A 17665-nucleotide genomic window follows, 5' to 3' on the forward strand; every position below is an offset into this window, starting at 1 on the left:
ACTAGAAAGAGAACCAGCTATATGATTAACTTCTTTCATGTCATAAACAGCCAAAACAGAGGGAAGCCAGGGAAACACAGGAGATGCTTTTATGAAGTAGAGTGAGTCACAAAAAACAATAGCTCAAACTATGTCTATGGAACCTGGCAAGGAAGGTAAAACCAACGTCTGGATTGTTGCAACTGACTGGGGAGTCTCTGAGTGAGCTCTGGTGTTCGCAGGCCAAAGGTCAGCTGCAGCTCTGTGGGTTACCTTTTGGTTTTCTGTGTCTCTGTATGTTAGTCCAAAGTAGTCTTTTTCCAAAAGGTTCAGATGCTCACACACTTTGTCGAATAGCACTTGACCTCTGGAACGTTTCTGTAGGAAATTAACAGAAAACAAAACAAAAAATATTACGTTTGCAAAATAACATAATAAAGCATTAAAATAGTGCCTCTTCTGTCAAATCAGTAACTTCAAAATCATTCAATTCAATGCATCCATCTTTCTAACCTATTGACCTGGAGCTTCATAGGAAGCTGCTGAATGGGGCAAATTCTTTTTCCCTAAAAGCTCAAGTCTTCTTGCAGAGTTAAAAGTAAGTCACACATCTCATGTTTCAAGTCTCAATAGAAGATCTCTCCTGTCTTTCAGAAACTGCAACTCCAAGGGCATGCTAAGGTCATATCTCTGCAAAACCAGAGCAATTCTTTGTGTGCAAACAGCAACAAACAGCAGCACAAAATATTCCTGCTCATGGATTATCAGAGCTGTGACTGCAGCGGGGTGTCAATCCACTGGAGATAAAACCAAACATGGAGATACTTTTTGCTTCGGTAACAACGTGGACTGATTCCAGGACTCATTTTTGTCTAATATACATGGAAATGTGATTGCACCATCTACTGAAATCATGGAAAGAGCCTAGTATCTAACTGGGAATGCAGTTGGGTAAGAAAGCAGCTTCCCATTGTCCCACTAACCCTCTTTACTGCTGACATGTTAGATGAGAAGATATCTGTCAACAGCCAGAGCCCTTAGCAGAAGCTTCGTAGTATCTCTCATATTGGACAGTAAATATTCAGGTCATCCTAGTTCTCAGTGTTGTATGTGAAATTGAGAAAAAAAAAAATCTCCAAAAGACCAAACACAGACAGAAATGTCCTTTTTATAAGCTACATGTTCCAACTTTGATATGTATTAATTATGATAATCAGTTCAAAATTATTTGGGACACTGTTTCATTACTGCTTACTTCCGTAAGTGCAACTCAGCTAAAGGAAAAAAATCTCCCCGCTTTATTCCAAACACACGCATACATAAATATTTTAGTTGATGTTAGCACAGCATTTTCTTTATCTGTAGCATACACACGACTTGAAGCAGACTGGAAATACACCACTTGCTTCAAAAGCAATGCAGGCGGTTGAAACAGAAGATGAGAGAATGCTGCCCCCAAATTTACGCGCCTCTGCTGACAGAGTTGCAGCCAGACTGCGTTACCAGCCCAGCAGTCTTGGCCGGGAGAGGATAGTTCACAATCCAAGCTGACACAGCTATGCCAACAAACCCATGGAGCCCAATGCTGGCCTCAAACTATTTTAGAAGTGGTAAGCAAGCCAAGAGAAAAAAAAGAAAAGAATTGAGGATTGCTGCCTAACACTCCGTGAAAACATTACAAGAGACAATGGAGGGAGTTGTGCAGCTTAATGTAATTTATGTTAAATTTGGTGTTCTGATGGTATATTGGAAAGGACACTGGGAAACATCCTTTACATTTTTATCAATGGGGAAGCTGATGCATGTGGCTGAGCCTAAAAAGTGTTCTCCAGTTGAGGAAAAAAACCAGGCCCAGAATTGCATTATGAGTGTATTGCTGTAGCTTCATTTACTGTGTCTTCCAGCATCATTTGAGTAAACAGCTTTGCGGCCTTGTTCTACATGTCACATGCTTTCCACCCTGTAGTAGGAAGCAAAAATATGCTCCAGCTCCTTTATAATGTCAAACAAATGTTTAGTTAATTCTTCACGCTCCAAACTTGGAAGTAGATAATAAGAGGTTGGTGGTTTTATACTTGATGCTCCATGTAGAAGAACAGGAGGATAAAAAAGATCTCACTACTGCTGTGTGGAGAGCAATGAACTCAGAATCTTCCAGCCAGAATAGACACATTTCTGCTATAAGCAAGCAATGCTGTATTTTGCCAAATTTCCTGCTTCTTTACTTCTTAACAAACTAAGTACTTATACTGAAAGGAGAGAAAAAAGCAGGTTAGCTCTAGAGGACACCAGCTTTGAAAAATACTGTCTGCACCACTGCGCCATTTACACGTATTCAAATTGTGACACTTCAGTGCTCTCTTAATTTTAAGAGTCACTTAAGGCCAACACAGGAGCTGTTTTATCTGGCCAATCCGTGTAGCTACACAGATGTCTGCTTTGAGAAATACTAGCTAGCAGCTGTAAGGTATGGTGTTTTAACAGGGAACTACAGGAAACAGTTGTGCAGGGCTGTGTTGTAATAAAAACCAACCAACCAGAAAACGCCCAGCGCTCAGGATTTCTTGACTATGGCAATCCCGAATAATTTGCATGGCAATATATCTCCCTCCTCCTCTTTCTCCTGTATGAAGATGCCCAAGCTGTACTCAGTCACTTTCTGCAAAATTCCTGCTGCATCAGGATATGGGAAAACACTGCTGGTGCTGCAAGAGCATATCAGAAATACCACATGTAACTGAGAGCCTTTCCTGGTTCTGGTGCTCTCTTCCCCATCACAAGGCAGGAACTAGTGATAGCTGAGAGAAAGCCTTACTAGGACCACTTCCCTTCCCACTATCCACAGAAACGCCCATCAGCATCCAGACAGATGAGCCTCTGACCGCTCTCCCAGGTCAGAGATGACCTGCAGGAGCAGGATTTAGACGACTCCGGTCATTTGAGGAGTGGGAGTTGCCTTGCAATGGAGCCACCCCTGCTGCGCTAATGAAAAAGCCAAAAGAAATCCTCATGCACCTGTATATTGGCAGCACTGCCACTTTGCACCCATGTGGTGTGAGCAGGCACACTCTGCTTCTAAACCATCATTGCACAGAAATACAGTGAAGGGAAGGTACTGCATAAATTCATGGGAAATTAAGAGGTTTAGTTAGGAATATATAATTAAAGAAACTGAACAGACCTCCTGTGCTCTTGCTAATTGCTTTTATTTTTCTGTGTGCCCAAATAACCATGCCAAGAAAGACACGGGTATCATTGCTTTGGCAGGGACAGAGTGGAGGAGGAGAGAAAGGTCAGCTTACAAATTCATACAGCTCCTCAATCTATCCTAAACCTTTGCTTTCTATCATTTTGAAATGACAAGTCTAAGACGATGAAAGATTGACAGTCTGCTGGTTACTGTGGATCATAAGTTAATCCCAAAAATGCCAATCAATTCTCAGCAGTCAAAAAAAAAAAAAAAAGAAGACTTCGAGCTATAAAATACTGGCCCTGTAAATGAAGAGCTTTTCTGAAAGGCATATATTGCAAGAGTCTCCACTAAAAATACTCTTATATATTTTTCAGGCATGAATGGGATGAAATGAAATGTGCAGATGTGAAAAAAGACACTTTGCTTAAGCTCAGGCAAATCAAGAAAAGAGAAAATACAAAACATAGATTTAATGGTATAAATGAACACAAAGGTCTGGGAGCAAAAACTTTACGCTTTTCACAGTCTCATCCCTGCAGCTCTATAAAGGCCAGGGCTCTCTCGAAGCTGGAATGGGAATAAACAGCCTCCTGGTCAAGCTCCTAGTGAGAGGAGCCAGCAGCAGCAAACTTGGCAAGCCTGTGCCTGCCAGCAATTCCCCCACACACACAAGGGAAAGGAGAAGCAGCCTCTCTTCTCACCAGCTTCTCTTTGGTTTTAGAACTGAACTTCTCCCTCCCTCCAAGGCTGAAGGTCTCCCCTAGTTGTCTTCTCCAGAAACAGTTCATGCTCAAACCTTTCAACATCAGCTTCTTCAGCCCATATCCCTCCATTATACCACCAGAACAAGATAACAATGAGGAGCTCAAAAATTAAGTACTTCTGTCTTAGCTCTTTCTGGATAACAAGATTATTATAAAGTCAATTATTCTCACTGGCAAACATTTGAGTAAAATATTCAGTATTTCTTTATGCAGAAAAAAAAAATATAAAAGTTTTCCTTTATTATGATTAAGCCCATAAGCTGTAACCTACTTATAATACACAAACATTATTCAAGTGAAAACATTCAAGCCTTTGTTATTCATACATTGTAACTCCAGCCATAAAATAGGTACTGCATGTTAATCACAGAACCACAGATTGGCTTCCACCTACAGCGGGTTGCTCAGGATTGTGTCCACTTGGGTTTTGAATATCTCCATGGATGGAGACTTCCAGCCTGTGTGGGAAATCTGTGCCAGTGTTTGACCATGATATGATATTTACTATGATGGTAATTTTTTTTTCTTCCATTTAAATGAAAATTCCTATCTTTCACTTTGTGGCCCTTGCCTCTTGTCCTGGCAAATGGGTACCACTGAGCATACTTTGGCTCCGTCTTCTTTACTCCTCCCATCAGATATTGATAGACATCGTTAAGATCCCCCCAGAGCCTTCTCTTCTCCTGGCAGAACAGTTCCAGCTCTCAGACTTTCCTCATGAAATAGATGCTCCAGGGCCTTCGTAATATCTGTGGCCCTTTGTTGGACTCTGTCCAATATGTTCATGTCTGCCTTGTACTGGGGAGTCCAGGTCCAGACTCAGCACTTCAGGAGCTGAGTAGAGGGGAAGGATGACCTCCCCTGACCTTCTGGTAACATTGCCCAGGATGGCACTGGCCTTCTGTGCTGCCAGGGCACATTGTTGACTTTTTTCCACTTTTTTGCCCATCAGGACCCTCAGGTAATAAAAAAACCTGTATTGCAGCAACCAAGCTACCAAACCTGTATGTTCTTGTACGGTGATAAACAAAGGGGAAAATTACGTAGAAAATGAGCAACCAACAACTTAATACAAAGATGTGACACCAACTTTCTTGTCATACAGGTACTAGTAAGACCCCAGGAAATTTCTTTGGTATTTAGTAAGATACAGGGATGAGATCAGAAAGATTTCAAATGTTATGTGCTGGATGGTGCTTCCCAGACTGGAAGCCAGTTGTGCCAGAGGAAAATTTATCAGGATTCAGAACTGGCACCTCCAAGGGACAAATTTTATTTCTGTGCAAGACTGTAGGCTTGGCTCCCCCATGCCAGCAGGCACCACCTCTCCAAAATGTCTCCTTTAAGCTGCTGTGGCCTGTCCTGAAACACAACCATTTGCAGTCTTCCTGCAGGGCATTTTGGCACCCACTCTGATGATGCAGCCTGAGCCTCTCTTCTGCTGCACCTCACCCTGAATGACCCACTTTCGCTTGCTGGGGTAACCTCCAACCTACAGGACCAGTTGTTTTTGCTAGCTTTATTCCAGCAAAGAGGTGTCCATGCTGAGGATCTGTCACAGTTGAGCTTCTTCCAGACAGAACCCAACCCTCTGTCTGACAGATTTCTCCTTGGAGGGGCAATGCCATGCTAGGACCGGTAGTTCAGGAGGGCCAAAGAGTCTCTGTTCTCAGAAGGTTTCAAGGCCTTGGCCAGGCAATGCCACAGCTGGCCTGACCCAGCACCAGCCATTGCCCTGCTCACATCAGGGGCCTCCCCAGTCCCTCCAAACCGTGATACACGGTCATGACACTGGGATCCCTGTGCACCTCCGCAGATTACCTTCCTCTCACTGATACAGGAGGGATACAGGAGGAGCTGAAGAGCAGCAAACAGCCCTCTCTGCTTTTTAGAAATGAAACTATTGCAGTCTCCAAAGCGATGCATTTAAGGGTGGCTCTACTTTGGCATTCGATACTGCAGTTTCATGTGGGTGCAGAATGCGGAGCAAGAGCTGCCTGCAGCATGGAATCAATTACAAGAGATCACATTCAGACCAAATTTTGCAGGGCTAGGGAAAACCTGAAGAGAGAAGAGACTTCTGCAACCAAACAGTTACAACAGGATTAATTTTTGCCACCAATAACCATCATCTCCACTGCACAGTAACTTCAAGGTCAGGGTACCCTGATGGACTGAAACTCTACCTCCCTTTCTGATTCGTCAAGGAGCACAGCAAGACGAACAAGTATCACAGCTGTGGACCTGGGTTTTAAATGGAGTTTGCACGTATCTTTCTGCGCGAATACATATGCAAAAATGACATTGCCGCTTTCCTCGGAAAAGCTGCCAAGCTGCCAGCGAGCAGTGTCACACTAGCACTAGCCTGGCATCAAACTCCATGCAATTACTGTAATAACTCTAGTTGGGCACAATTGCTGCAAGGAGGACAAACAGATCTGTATCATGAAATCCCAGTAGGAATAATTGGACTCGAACTGATGTTGAGGTTATCTGGTTCACATTCCTAATTAGCATTTGCACTTTCCAATGAATCTTAACAATGCACTGTATAAATGTATGGGCTGGCTCTAGCCTTGCATGCTGTAATGTATTTTGGCATGTGGCTGTACTAACCTCTTCTTTTTCCCCTGTTCTTTCTGGTAGGGAACCATTAGTTAATTTTTTTCATTTGCAATGTGCCTGATAAAAAAGATACCAACTGTGCCCAGACCACTGATTTTATTTCATTTCACTGTTTCAATTTAAATTACTCTTTGCAATTTATTTTGGTTGACACTTTGGCTTTTACACTACATGGTCTGCACAGTAGTCTCCTCTGTGCAAACACAAGGAAAACACCTGCAAAAGTTAAAATGTATACAGCAACAAATAGCTAGAACATACAAGAAGTCTCTCCCTCCCCTGTTACAGCTTCTGCAATTCTTGCAACACAAACAAGTGAAAATGACTAAGTGGTTATACTTTGTTCTCACCGCAGTGAGATCTCTCTTCCCAAAGTTCCCCCAGCTGAGTCGCTGAGTTGCTGAATTCCAGCCTCCTGACAGCACATTTTCTCATTCTTTCCTTGTGAATTACCCAACTTACCCAAAAATATGCCTCATCCCAGAAAAAAAACCCCACTACTTCTGCAAATACTCATGACTTGCAAGCTAAAGTGACCAAACTTCCAAGATCACTTTTATATTGAGAAACCCCATTTCTGGGGGAGAGATCTTAACATCACATATATGTAATAAATTAATATGCATAGGCAAATATGTAAAATTTAATGCACTTAATATATGCATACAAACAGATGCAAATTTATAAGTGAATTCAGTGTGGTTCCAAATGCAGAGAAGTTCCTGGTCACATCACATTGCTTCCCCATCTATGGAGAGCCAATGAGAGATCCAAAACTCACACAAGCTGTTCTGGTAAGAAGCACATTTTAATCAATGAATGAAATAATAATCAACATACTATGAAATTTCACATGGTTTTTTTCTGAAAAGACTTTGAGTTGGTCAAGATATGAAGGAAATTCTAGAAGCTAATCATTGCACTTTTGGCCAGATAATGCTGAAAAAAAAAAAAAGGCAAATAGTTTTTTCTTTTTTTCCCAAGAAAGATAAATGGAAGAAGTAATTCAAAAGAAGTTTAACTTCATTTCACTTCTACACACTTTTAATTTGCATTTTCAAAGGATTTGCTCTTGTGCTGTTTACACTTCTCCACAATTTCTCTCCACAGGGAAAAGAAGGTGAAGAAGAAAGATGACAGAAGAGAAAAGAAACCCTGAATTCCTTCAAATCTATCATTTCTCAACTGAAGTCCCCAGCAGGAAGCTAAGTGAGGAGCATCCAGAAAGAAGAACAGGACAGAGAATCCTTCGTGGAGTCTTAACTGGCAGAAAAAGAGCAACTTTTCTGCTGGTTTACTGAACTAAATCTTACATGTGTAATGTGCGTGATAAAAACTTTTGTAAGCATAATATGACAACAACTGGAATTTAGACATCTACATCCCCTGCTGTGCTTGCCGAAAATGGCAATGGCAGTTCCAGAACATCAACAACAGTTAATTCATCTGAAAGTTCAGAAATTCAGAAATTCATCAGAAAGTTCAGCATGTTGAGAGTGATGTTCTTGGCATCACACAAAACATTTTCAAGTAAGTAATTTCTGCTATGGAACAAAACCTTTGCTGAAGTCTATTGTACAACACTGTACACCAAAGACAGAAGTAAGATATATGGAGTGACAAAGCAAACAACAAATACCCAAAGAGAAAAAAGCTTAAAGATAAAAGAAATTACTAATATCGTCTTTTTATTCCAACTATTTTACGTTTCCTACATAAAAAAAATGGGTTTGGCATATGGAAAGTATTATAAATCAAAGAATCACAGAATGGCTTGGGTTGGAAGGGACCTAAACGCTACTAGATCAGGTTGCTCAAAGTCCCATCCAACCTGTCCTTGAACATTTCCAGGGATGGGGTATCCACAATTTCTCTGTCCCAATGTCTCATCACCCTCGCAGTAAAGAATTTTCTCCTCGCATCTAACCTAAATCTTGCCTCTTTTAGTTTAAAACAGTTCCCCCTTGTCCTATCACTATCTGCCTGTGTAAAAATGTCTCTCTCCCTCCTTTCTGTAAGTCTCCTTTAACTACTGGAAGGCTGCAATGAGGTTTCCCTGGAACCTTCTCTTCTCCAGGCTGACCAACCCCAACTCTCTCAGTCCAGTCTTTATAGGAGAGGTGCTCCAGCTCTCTAGAGCATTTTTGTTACCCTCCGCTGGATGAGCAGGACACATAAATGTTCATAAATTAATATGCTCATAATATAACATGTAATCAATAATAATAAAGGTTCATAAATGAACATTTATAAGGACACATACATCCCTAGGATGGACAGAATGCTCTCATTCAATTCCAAAGCAGTTTGCCAGCATATGTAGGAGATACTGAACAAGATATTTCTGCCAGTCTTTCAGGTCACAAAAGAAAAAAAATATGCTCAATAAAAAGAAAAGGTTCAAAGTGAAACACACTCATTTTTTGGTCCTCAAAAAGAAGTACAGCTTAATGTTTTCCACAGTTCAGTGGTAAACTGTACTTAGAAATTACTCCAGTCACAGTTTCAAATACAATCGACTGAATAAACTATTTAGTCAAAAGTGGGGAAAAACTAAGAATGAAGCAATTTCAAAAAGATTTCATTGAATGAAAGCTGCACTAAAAAGACTTTTTTTCCCCAATGTGAATATATTTCATATAAGGAAATGCTTTTCCTGAAGGCTGCATGCCAGTACAACCTTTCCAAATGTCCTATTTCTTTATTAACTTTTTTATGTGTAAACCTGCATAGAATGTCATAATGACTAATATGTTCTAATAGTTTGAAATAAAAACTTCAATACTATTCTGCTTATCTCTGATTTTTTAATTTAGACTCTATCTTATATTGCTGTGCACATACAAATGAATGCCACGTAAGGAAACTTCCAGGAGACAAGGAGGTATTTTGACACACAGTGATGACTGATCACTTTCTTTTTTCCCCCATTATGGTAGTACTATAATTTATCAGCTTATTGATATTTATCTTAATATACCATATTGAAATGTATTACCATTCCTGAAAATAACCTTTTCTGACTCTTGCAAATGAAGTATTTAGATAAACAGATAAATATGTAACACTGTCCATGCTGCAGTTACATACCTGCAGCAAATGTCAATGACATTGTATAATATGACATAGTTTTTATCAGGGGCAACCTTCTTTAATGCCGTTTGAGCTTGCAATCCTAAACAGCTAGCACTAATCTAAAAAAACCCAGAGGACTGCTAAACCCCAGTAAGAAGATTGGTGACCTAGTCCCGATTCTGGCATCAAACCAAATTAGGGTTTTTGCCTTCTACATCAGCAGCAGAGATCACACCAGCACTGGCATCACATGAGCTCCTAGCATACCGACAAGTGCACCACACAGTTTGCGTCCTTGGGAAAAAAGTGGGCACTTCACTCACGGCAATGCAACTGCTTTGGGGGCACCTGAGAAAGAACAAACACTCTGGAACATGCTTTTATACGTGGAAATGTAAAAGCCATGTCTGCCTGCGCGCAATGACTACAGAAATACCTGTCAAACATGATGATTATCAAATGCATCCCAAGTGCATCAACAGAATGCATACTGTATAAACTGAGATCTGGTAACAGCTTATGAGCACTACTCTCTGATAAATGAATACAAAAATAGTGGACACAATTTCTCAATCAGCAGTTCTGTTCTCAGCACTGATTAGTCTCACACATTTGCTAAATGATGACATAAAATAATAAACAGTATTCCACATTTCTAGAGGCTTTTCAACAGAGAAAGTAACCCCCTCACTCAGCTTTCTTAAGAACACAGATTGTTTGGGCTCGGATTTTAGCTAAATGTGCAGCTGATCCATTGGCTTAATGCCTCCTGATTGCCCTACCATCTTCCGCAAAACACTCTGCAGTAACTCAGATGGGTCTCTTGGGATTCAGTAAAGCAGCTGAAGCTTTTCCAGGGAGGTTATAAACATAAATATTTTCCTTATTCTACCTATACTTGAGCCAATTCAGCAAACGCTCATCTCTCCTTCTTAACTGCTAACTAACTGTGCACAAGCCTAGTAGTGTCACAGTGAGCAAGGGGAACCAATCACTACCTATAATATAAATAGTTCCTGGCAGACATTAACAACAACCAACCATAAACATTTTGTTTACTTTCAGTTGAAAAAAGCTCCACTGTCAACATAGTCCGATTTACAGAGTAATCTTGCCATATGAATTTTAAAGCCACAGAGCTCTCCCTGACCTACATTGCCAGGCTGAAGTGAAAAAAAAATACATTGCACAGAAACCACAGCAAAGAGAGATGCTCTTGAGGCAGGAAAGGCAGCAGGATGATGAACCTTTTAGATTTGAGGTACCTTCGTATTACACCATCAGTGCTGGGGTTGTGAAGAAAACTAACATAGCCTGTTCTCAAGCTACATCCAAGCTTTATCCACTTCAGATCAAAATCATTTCTGTCAGAGCAAGATAAACCATGAGAGATAGACCTTGCTGCCTATCAACACTTTGCTTTGCAAGCACATATTTCCTCACCACCCATTCCTGTCTCTGATATTTTGTTCACTGTATCAACAGACATGGGTAAAAAACATAAAAGCAGCCCAGTGAACACTGCATGGGGCTCAGCTGGGAAAAAAAAAATCTCCCATATGAGGCATTAGGATTTTATATGACAAGCTAATATAGTTAGGGAATGATGATAAAGTGAGATTTACTTGGTTTTGGTCTCGAAACAGCAACTCTTATTGCTAACATGGGGACAGCACCTATAAATTGGAGCAACTAGCAACAGAGTTGATGATGAATTTAGACAGCTCAGTTGGGAGCTCGAGCAAGTAGCAGGCACTTCAGTGACACAGAAATGGGGCAGGAAACATGACAAAATGCACAAAAGCTTGGCAGGAGCGTGACTGGGCAGTGACATGAAAATCAGCAACTTCTCTGTTGGATGGGCACGGGATAGATGGGGGAATGTACACATTTGTTCACAAACAGCAAGAAGCTTTAAAATCTGAGTATCCATTTGGGAAAGGGAAAAGGATAAGCAAAGCCCTTCATCCACTCTTTGTGATTTACTTTCCAGCAATGCTTAAAAAACATGTGTGGAGGTTGAGTGCTGGCTACACTCAGGAAGAAGCTGGAGGCAAGGACCACCCCAGGAAATAAGCCTGGAGAAGACAAACATGAAGGGAGTGACACAGTCTCACCCTGGTGAGGCCATCAGCAAGGACAATGACAAGGACAGGACCCCTGGAGCCACCAGACATCTATCTGTCTGGGATAAAGGGCAAGTGGAAGATCATCCTCTCCTAGGCTCTTGCAAACAGATTAACAAGCAATGAGCCTTGCAGTACCTCTGTTTGAGTGTGCATGACCAAACCAGTTTTTTTAACAACTTCACCAGATGGTAAACAAGCTCCTGTTGTCTGGCTTATGTCCAACTGGTGCCCCAGGGGAAGGGGACCAGAGGCAATATTTCAGTAGGAAGTTTTCAGCTAGCCATTTGTTCCCTAGAAAATGCAGCTTCAGGGTAGCTGAAACTATTTGTCAATGTAGGTGGACCCCTCTCAATAGTTTTCAACACTATGAAAAATAGCTGGCACCGCCAAAGTATCAAAATGAAGATTTTTACCTGCTAAGTCCTTCATTTCACAGCAGAAATCACTTTCAGAAACTATTAACAAAAGGCAAGAGATAAGAGGACTGGATGTAGAAAACAGATGTAGAGACGACTCGTACAACTTTTTTTATTTTTTGTTATTTTAAGCTTCTGGCATTTGACTGTGGCCATGTCCTCTGTTGTGCCAAAAGGTGGAATTTAAAGCCCAACCCGCTGTTCACTTGGTATGACATTTGGAGGAGTTACTTGGTTTTAATTCTTGGTTTCTCATTCAGTCTCTAAAATACTTGTCTATTAACTGGAGAAAATGCAAGAGACCACCACTTAGGTGTTTTGCTACCAAGATTACAAGAGACCTTCTCCCTGAATACCACACAGCCCAGATGTTTCCAGCTGTGAGAAGGTGTCAGGGAGCTGAGCCTCTCCTAGTGAGGAAGAAATGGTCCAGACCCACACCAACATCCTCCCTCAGCCTCAAGGTATTTCCAAAAGGCTTAGCTTAACCTGACGTGACTTGTTTTGATAAAGATTTCTTTAGCTTCAGTGAAATAGTAATAATAAACATCACTAAAAGAGAGTCCCAACATTTTTATTTTTGTTTCAATTACGAAGCTTAAGCAAAAAACCTTTCTCAGTTCAGCCTCACAGTTGATTATCATGAGTTGGATAACATTGGTGTCGATTTTCAGATTATTGTGCTTCTTGAATTGATGAGTATTTTAAGACATAAAAAGGTGCCTATGGTATTTGGAAAAAGAAAGCCAGAAGAATTGTACATTAACTTTATTCAGCTGAAACATATTCAGGCAATACTTAGACTCCTACTGACATGTGTCAGGTAACATAGATCTTAAGTGAATCCCTTGGCTAATCCAAGTCAGCCCTAATTAGAAGGTCTGGGGACAGAAAACATGCTGTGTAACGGCATTGATGCCTCTCAACCCAGTCACTTTTACTGAAGCACGTCCTGGGGAAGGAACAAAACCCAAAACAAAAGTCTTCATATTAAATTAAGTGAAATGTAAGCAACGAGTAGGTCAAAAGGAAAAGACTTACTAAAAAAATTCCCTCTTGCATTCAGTAATCAGTTTCACATGTAAAGCCGTTTGCAAGAGACTGTGTGGAATTCATTAAACAATTAAAATGTGCAGGGGGCAACTGAAACTGTATCCTTCAGAAATCAGAGTGCATCCTATTACAGAGGTTTCCTTCTTGACCTTAAAGCCTACCTCAAAATGGATGAGAAATTCAATGTTATTAACTCCCCATGCAAAAGCAGGTCCATGCTGAGACAGCTCCCACGGAAGGGTTAGCACGGACACTGTGCAAAGAGGAGGACCACGGGGCCATGCATTCCCCCACTGTCATACAGAAACACATGAGGATTTTTCCTCCAGAGGGAGTCTTGCAGGGTAGGAAAAGCAGCACACACAGCATTGAAGCCAGCAACAACTCCCTTTCATTTCAGGCAGTGCAGAAATAAGTCCGCTTGTTCTCAACTCTTCAAGCCTGTCCTATGTCAGTTTTTAATAACTTTGTTTTTAAAGAAGCATCCATGTACTCTCACTTTTTAACAGCAAAAAGAGAAATTCATGCAAAATGCGATATCTCAACCTATTAGAGAATCCATTTATTTCACCTCTGTTTTGCCTTCAAAAAGGAGTGCCAGCCCATACTTGCATAGGGCAGAAAGGGACCTGTTTACTCCAGTCGGCTTCTGTCCATGTTACAAATCCTGGTTTCAAATGTATGGAAACAAAACTGTTTGCCATTTCAACTCAAGTACGCTACTCTGATGTTACCTGAGGATGTGGGGAAACCCACTAAGAAAGTGGGGTCTCCATCATGGAGGACATGTCCCCCCCATCTGGGGACGAAGTGACCAGAGGTTCATCACAAAGGCATAGCAGCGGCTACAGCATGGGACACCCAACCACTGCCCAGATCCCAGTGGCAGTGTGACTGAGAAAATCTGAGGGAAAAAACCCAACAACCAAACATAAATAGTGTATTTTTGCCAGTCCCCTCCTACCTCAGCTGACCTCCACTCACCCAGACGTGGGGGTAGCAGTAATGCTTTGTGAGATGTAAGCTTTCCATGTGCTCTGCAGCTTATCAAAATCTTGCGTCAACTCACTGCTTGATGTAGGGCTGCAGAGATGCCACAGACAGGCTGCCATGGAAACATTTGTTTTAATTTACTGGTGGTCTGCACAATAAGAAAGTCTGAGCGGTACAGGAATGACGAAAGAGTATAAATTACCAATGGGCTCAGACAGCTGAGCCTACCAAAAAGAAATCTCATTATTTTACCATTCTACCATTTAGACAGATTATGTTATAGATTACTGATCTCACTTTGTGAATAATAACATGTACATGTTTAGAGCAGAAACAAATACAAATTCCAACTTGTTTTAGGAAGACACTTTAAATTAGGCTATGTGTAATGGAGAGCATAACAGCTGGTTCCACTTGCATCTTTAATTAAAATGCAGTAGTCTAGATAACAGAAAATTGAAATGGGGCAGAGTGGAACAAGGAGGGAAATAAATCCCAGAAAAAGCATAACTGTATCCCTACTTAAAGCTGATGAAACCCAGAAATAAGTTACTTTGCTTGGTTTTTTGTATCTTAGAAAAAATTTGAACTAGTCTGTTCATTGTCTTTTCTAAGGTTTTAGCAGTCTTTGATCTTGCTTTATCTTTGGTTCTTCAAACAAAAAAATGCAAAGCACAGGTCTAGCTTGCTTAACACAGAAGTCTTCAGCTAAATTTTTGCAGTGCACCTTTGACCACAGCTATGGCCTCTTTGACAGTCGACATTTCTGAGCCTGATGCTGGCTGAGAGAGGACAGTGAAGAGGCCAAGGAGAACCGCTTGCAGCAGGGGTGGACATTTAGGTGGATACCACCACTCAGTATTCCTCTGAGCAGACTGCGTCAACTCCTGTGACTGAGTGCTCCAGCTTGCTCACAACACTGGAGAAACACGCAGCCACCCTGAGGCTGTTCTTCTTTAACAGAGTACTGGGGAAATGTCTGTGTACAGCAAATATCTCTTCTCCAGAAGCCAACAGCCTTCCCTGGGAAAGGGAGGCACCATTAGGTGGCCATCCCACCTCTAAAAGGAAACACCTCTCTGAAATAAGGCTGCCACTACCATCTGAAGGTTTCTGGACAAGAACAGCAGGAAGGGCAGAGATGGCAGCACTGGTGTTTTATGGTTTTGGAGGAGGATGAATGAACAGGTTTGGGTTACCTACTTAACCTGGTTTTGGCTTGTAATGTCTTACTGCATGAAAGACTTTCTGGGTCAGGACAGATAGAGCACACAGGCAGTAACACTGCAGAGCCTCAAGGGAAGGATTTTACCTGGCATTTGCTTAAGATCCTTTCACTGAATGGATACCACATTAGACGAACCCCTGTTAACCTCAGCTTTTAAGTTAGTTCCTCTACATTTTCCCTTTAGATACATCTCATACAATATGAAAACTCCCAGTGTCACAAATGCAAAGCACTAAATGTGAGAGAGACTGAAAGATACAGCAGAAAGCAGCAAAGAGGCTCAGAATTAAATATGGAACAATAAAGAGGAGCTTCTGAAACAAAGGACACCAAGAAGATAATGGATTAACCAAACCTGCCTCAGAAGTGTTTCAATCTGAGAGTATGTGCCACGTCGGCTGCCAGGTCATTAACTGGATGAACACATAATTGACAAGCTGCAAGCTGCACTCTACTGGAGAGCAATAAGCTCCTTTAAATGACATTAATATTTAACATATATAAAAAGCATTTGTCATTTGCAAACCGCTCTGTAGAGTAACTGATGGATTCTATAATGATCCCCAACTCCCAGACTAGAGAATGCAGTTCTGGAGAGATAAATACCTGGCCTGCATCCAAACCAAGATTCACTGACAGAGCTATAATTCTAGCTCAAAATTAGGTTTCTAAGTTTCTGGTCCTTCTAGATTACATTGCTTTGCAGCCTTCAGTAGATAGAAGCACGATACGCACAGAGCTGAAAGACAGGAGCTGACAAAATAGGATGACATTTCTGACTCACATTCACCAACTGTCACATTCCTACCCTGGGTCACTGTCCACTCCAAAAGATGCAGCTGAGTGGGTTGAACACAAGGAATGGAAGTATTAAATATCTGATTGCCATGTGTTGTCTGCCCCTCTCACCTTTCTTTTAAAGAATTAATCTTGGTGAATTTACTGACCTCCATAACTTGTTGGGTGTCTCAGTATACTTCATATATCTATCTATATATAGAGAGAGAGATGTGCATGTATAGGGTTTTTTCCCCATTTAAGTTGATACAGTGAGTTCACTTGTAGGTGAGCCTTCAAATATGACAGCATTTTTCTGAAACATGACAGATGTATTTCTCGTGCTGCAGCACTGAGTTTCTGTGAAACAGCCACAGAATTTTGTTATTATCCAAAATTCTTGTAGGAGAACTTCACCTTCAGCCTCCTACATGATTTCCTGAGATGTCTGCTGAGACAGACCCTCAGTTTCTCTGCCCTACTAACTCCCTTTGTATATACTTTTTTCTCCTCAGGAGAAAAAGCACAGTGAAAGTCACAGAATTTCTCTTGGCTGGACTCAGTATCCTTTTGCTGTAGCTAAACTTTATGCACATGGAAAGTAGACTCCCCTGGGGATCTACAAAGTGTTCTGATGGGCTGAAGTGGGCTGCGCCAGAGAGGTACCTGCAGTTGCATCCTCCATACACACAACATACTGACAATACCACCTAGGAAGGATGCAAAGTCTGAATTGCCCATTTAAGGCAAGTAAATGCATAGGTCACTCCAGCTGCACTTGTTCCCTGAAATATTTGTTCCTTCTAACTAACTTCTGTTTCAACAGTCTGCTCATCATTATAGCCTTACAGCTTTGTCATTTGAGGATTCATCCTTTTAGGAGCTATATTCTCATCAATATTACATTCTGCCAAGGCAGCCTGATCATCTTAGAAGCAGATAAAATGATTACTGATGACAGTCAATACAACTTCAAAATATTTCAGCAATTTAAGTAGAAAAATGCATACAAAATTTATACTGGACATTATTCAAGAGTTATTCGGAACTTGCTGAGCAGAGAAATTTCACAAGCAATAAAACATGATGGCTTGCATATGCTAACATTTTGACACTTCAACTCCAACAGAGCTCAAGTTTAGTGGAAGAGTGCAACTTCCTATCAGAAATTATTATTCACATTTTTTGCATAAGTGGAAACCTGACATAACAAATCTCTCTTTCTGCACCATCTTAGATTCCAATAAAGCTCAGCCTGCTACAAGATCTCGATAGAAATCCTATTTGGTAAAATTCGCTTGATTATATTCCAAAAAGTGACTCACATTTTACAAACAAGTGGCAAGAGCTGAAACAAGTTTGACTCTTTACATCAAAGCCAGTATGAGTCATTCTTCCAGCTTAATGGCTCACATGCTATCCTTGAGAGACCA

At 41.0% G+C, this 17665-nt stretch overlaps 1 protein-coding gene across 25 annotated transcripts in view; it reads right to left on the reverse strand.

Annotated features, from left to right (window-relative positions):
• EPB41L3 (erythrocyte membrane protein band 4.1 like 3) overlaps positions 1 to 17665 on the reverse strand; it is a 141509-nt gene that overhangs the window by 40644 nt on the left and 83200 nt on the right. For all 25 annotated transcript variants that reach the window (XM_029959243.1, XM_018081508.2, XM_018081492.2 and 22 more), the window contains exon 4: positions 253 to 357. In XM_029959243.1, the coding sequence (XP_029815103.1) occupies positions 253 to 357 (105 nt within the window). The remainder of the gene's footprint in view (positions 1 to 252; positions 358 to 17665) is intronic.

Source organism: Manacus vitellinus, unplaced genomic scaffold (genome assembly GCF_001715985.3).
Source record: "Manacus vitellinus isolate BGI_N305 unplaced genomic scaffold, ASM171598v3 scaffold_1_pilon, whole genome shotgun sequence".
Taxonomy (NCBI): Eukaryota; Metazoa; Chordata; class Aves; order Passeriformes; family Pipridae; genus Manacus; species Manacus vitellinus.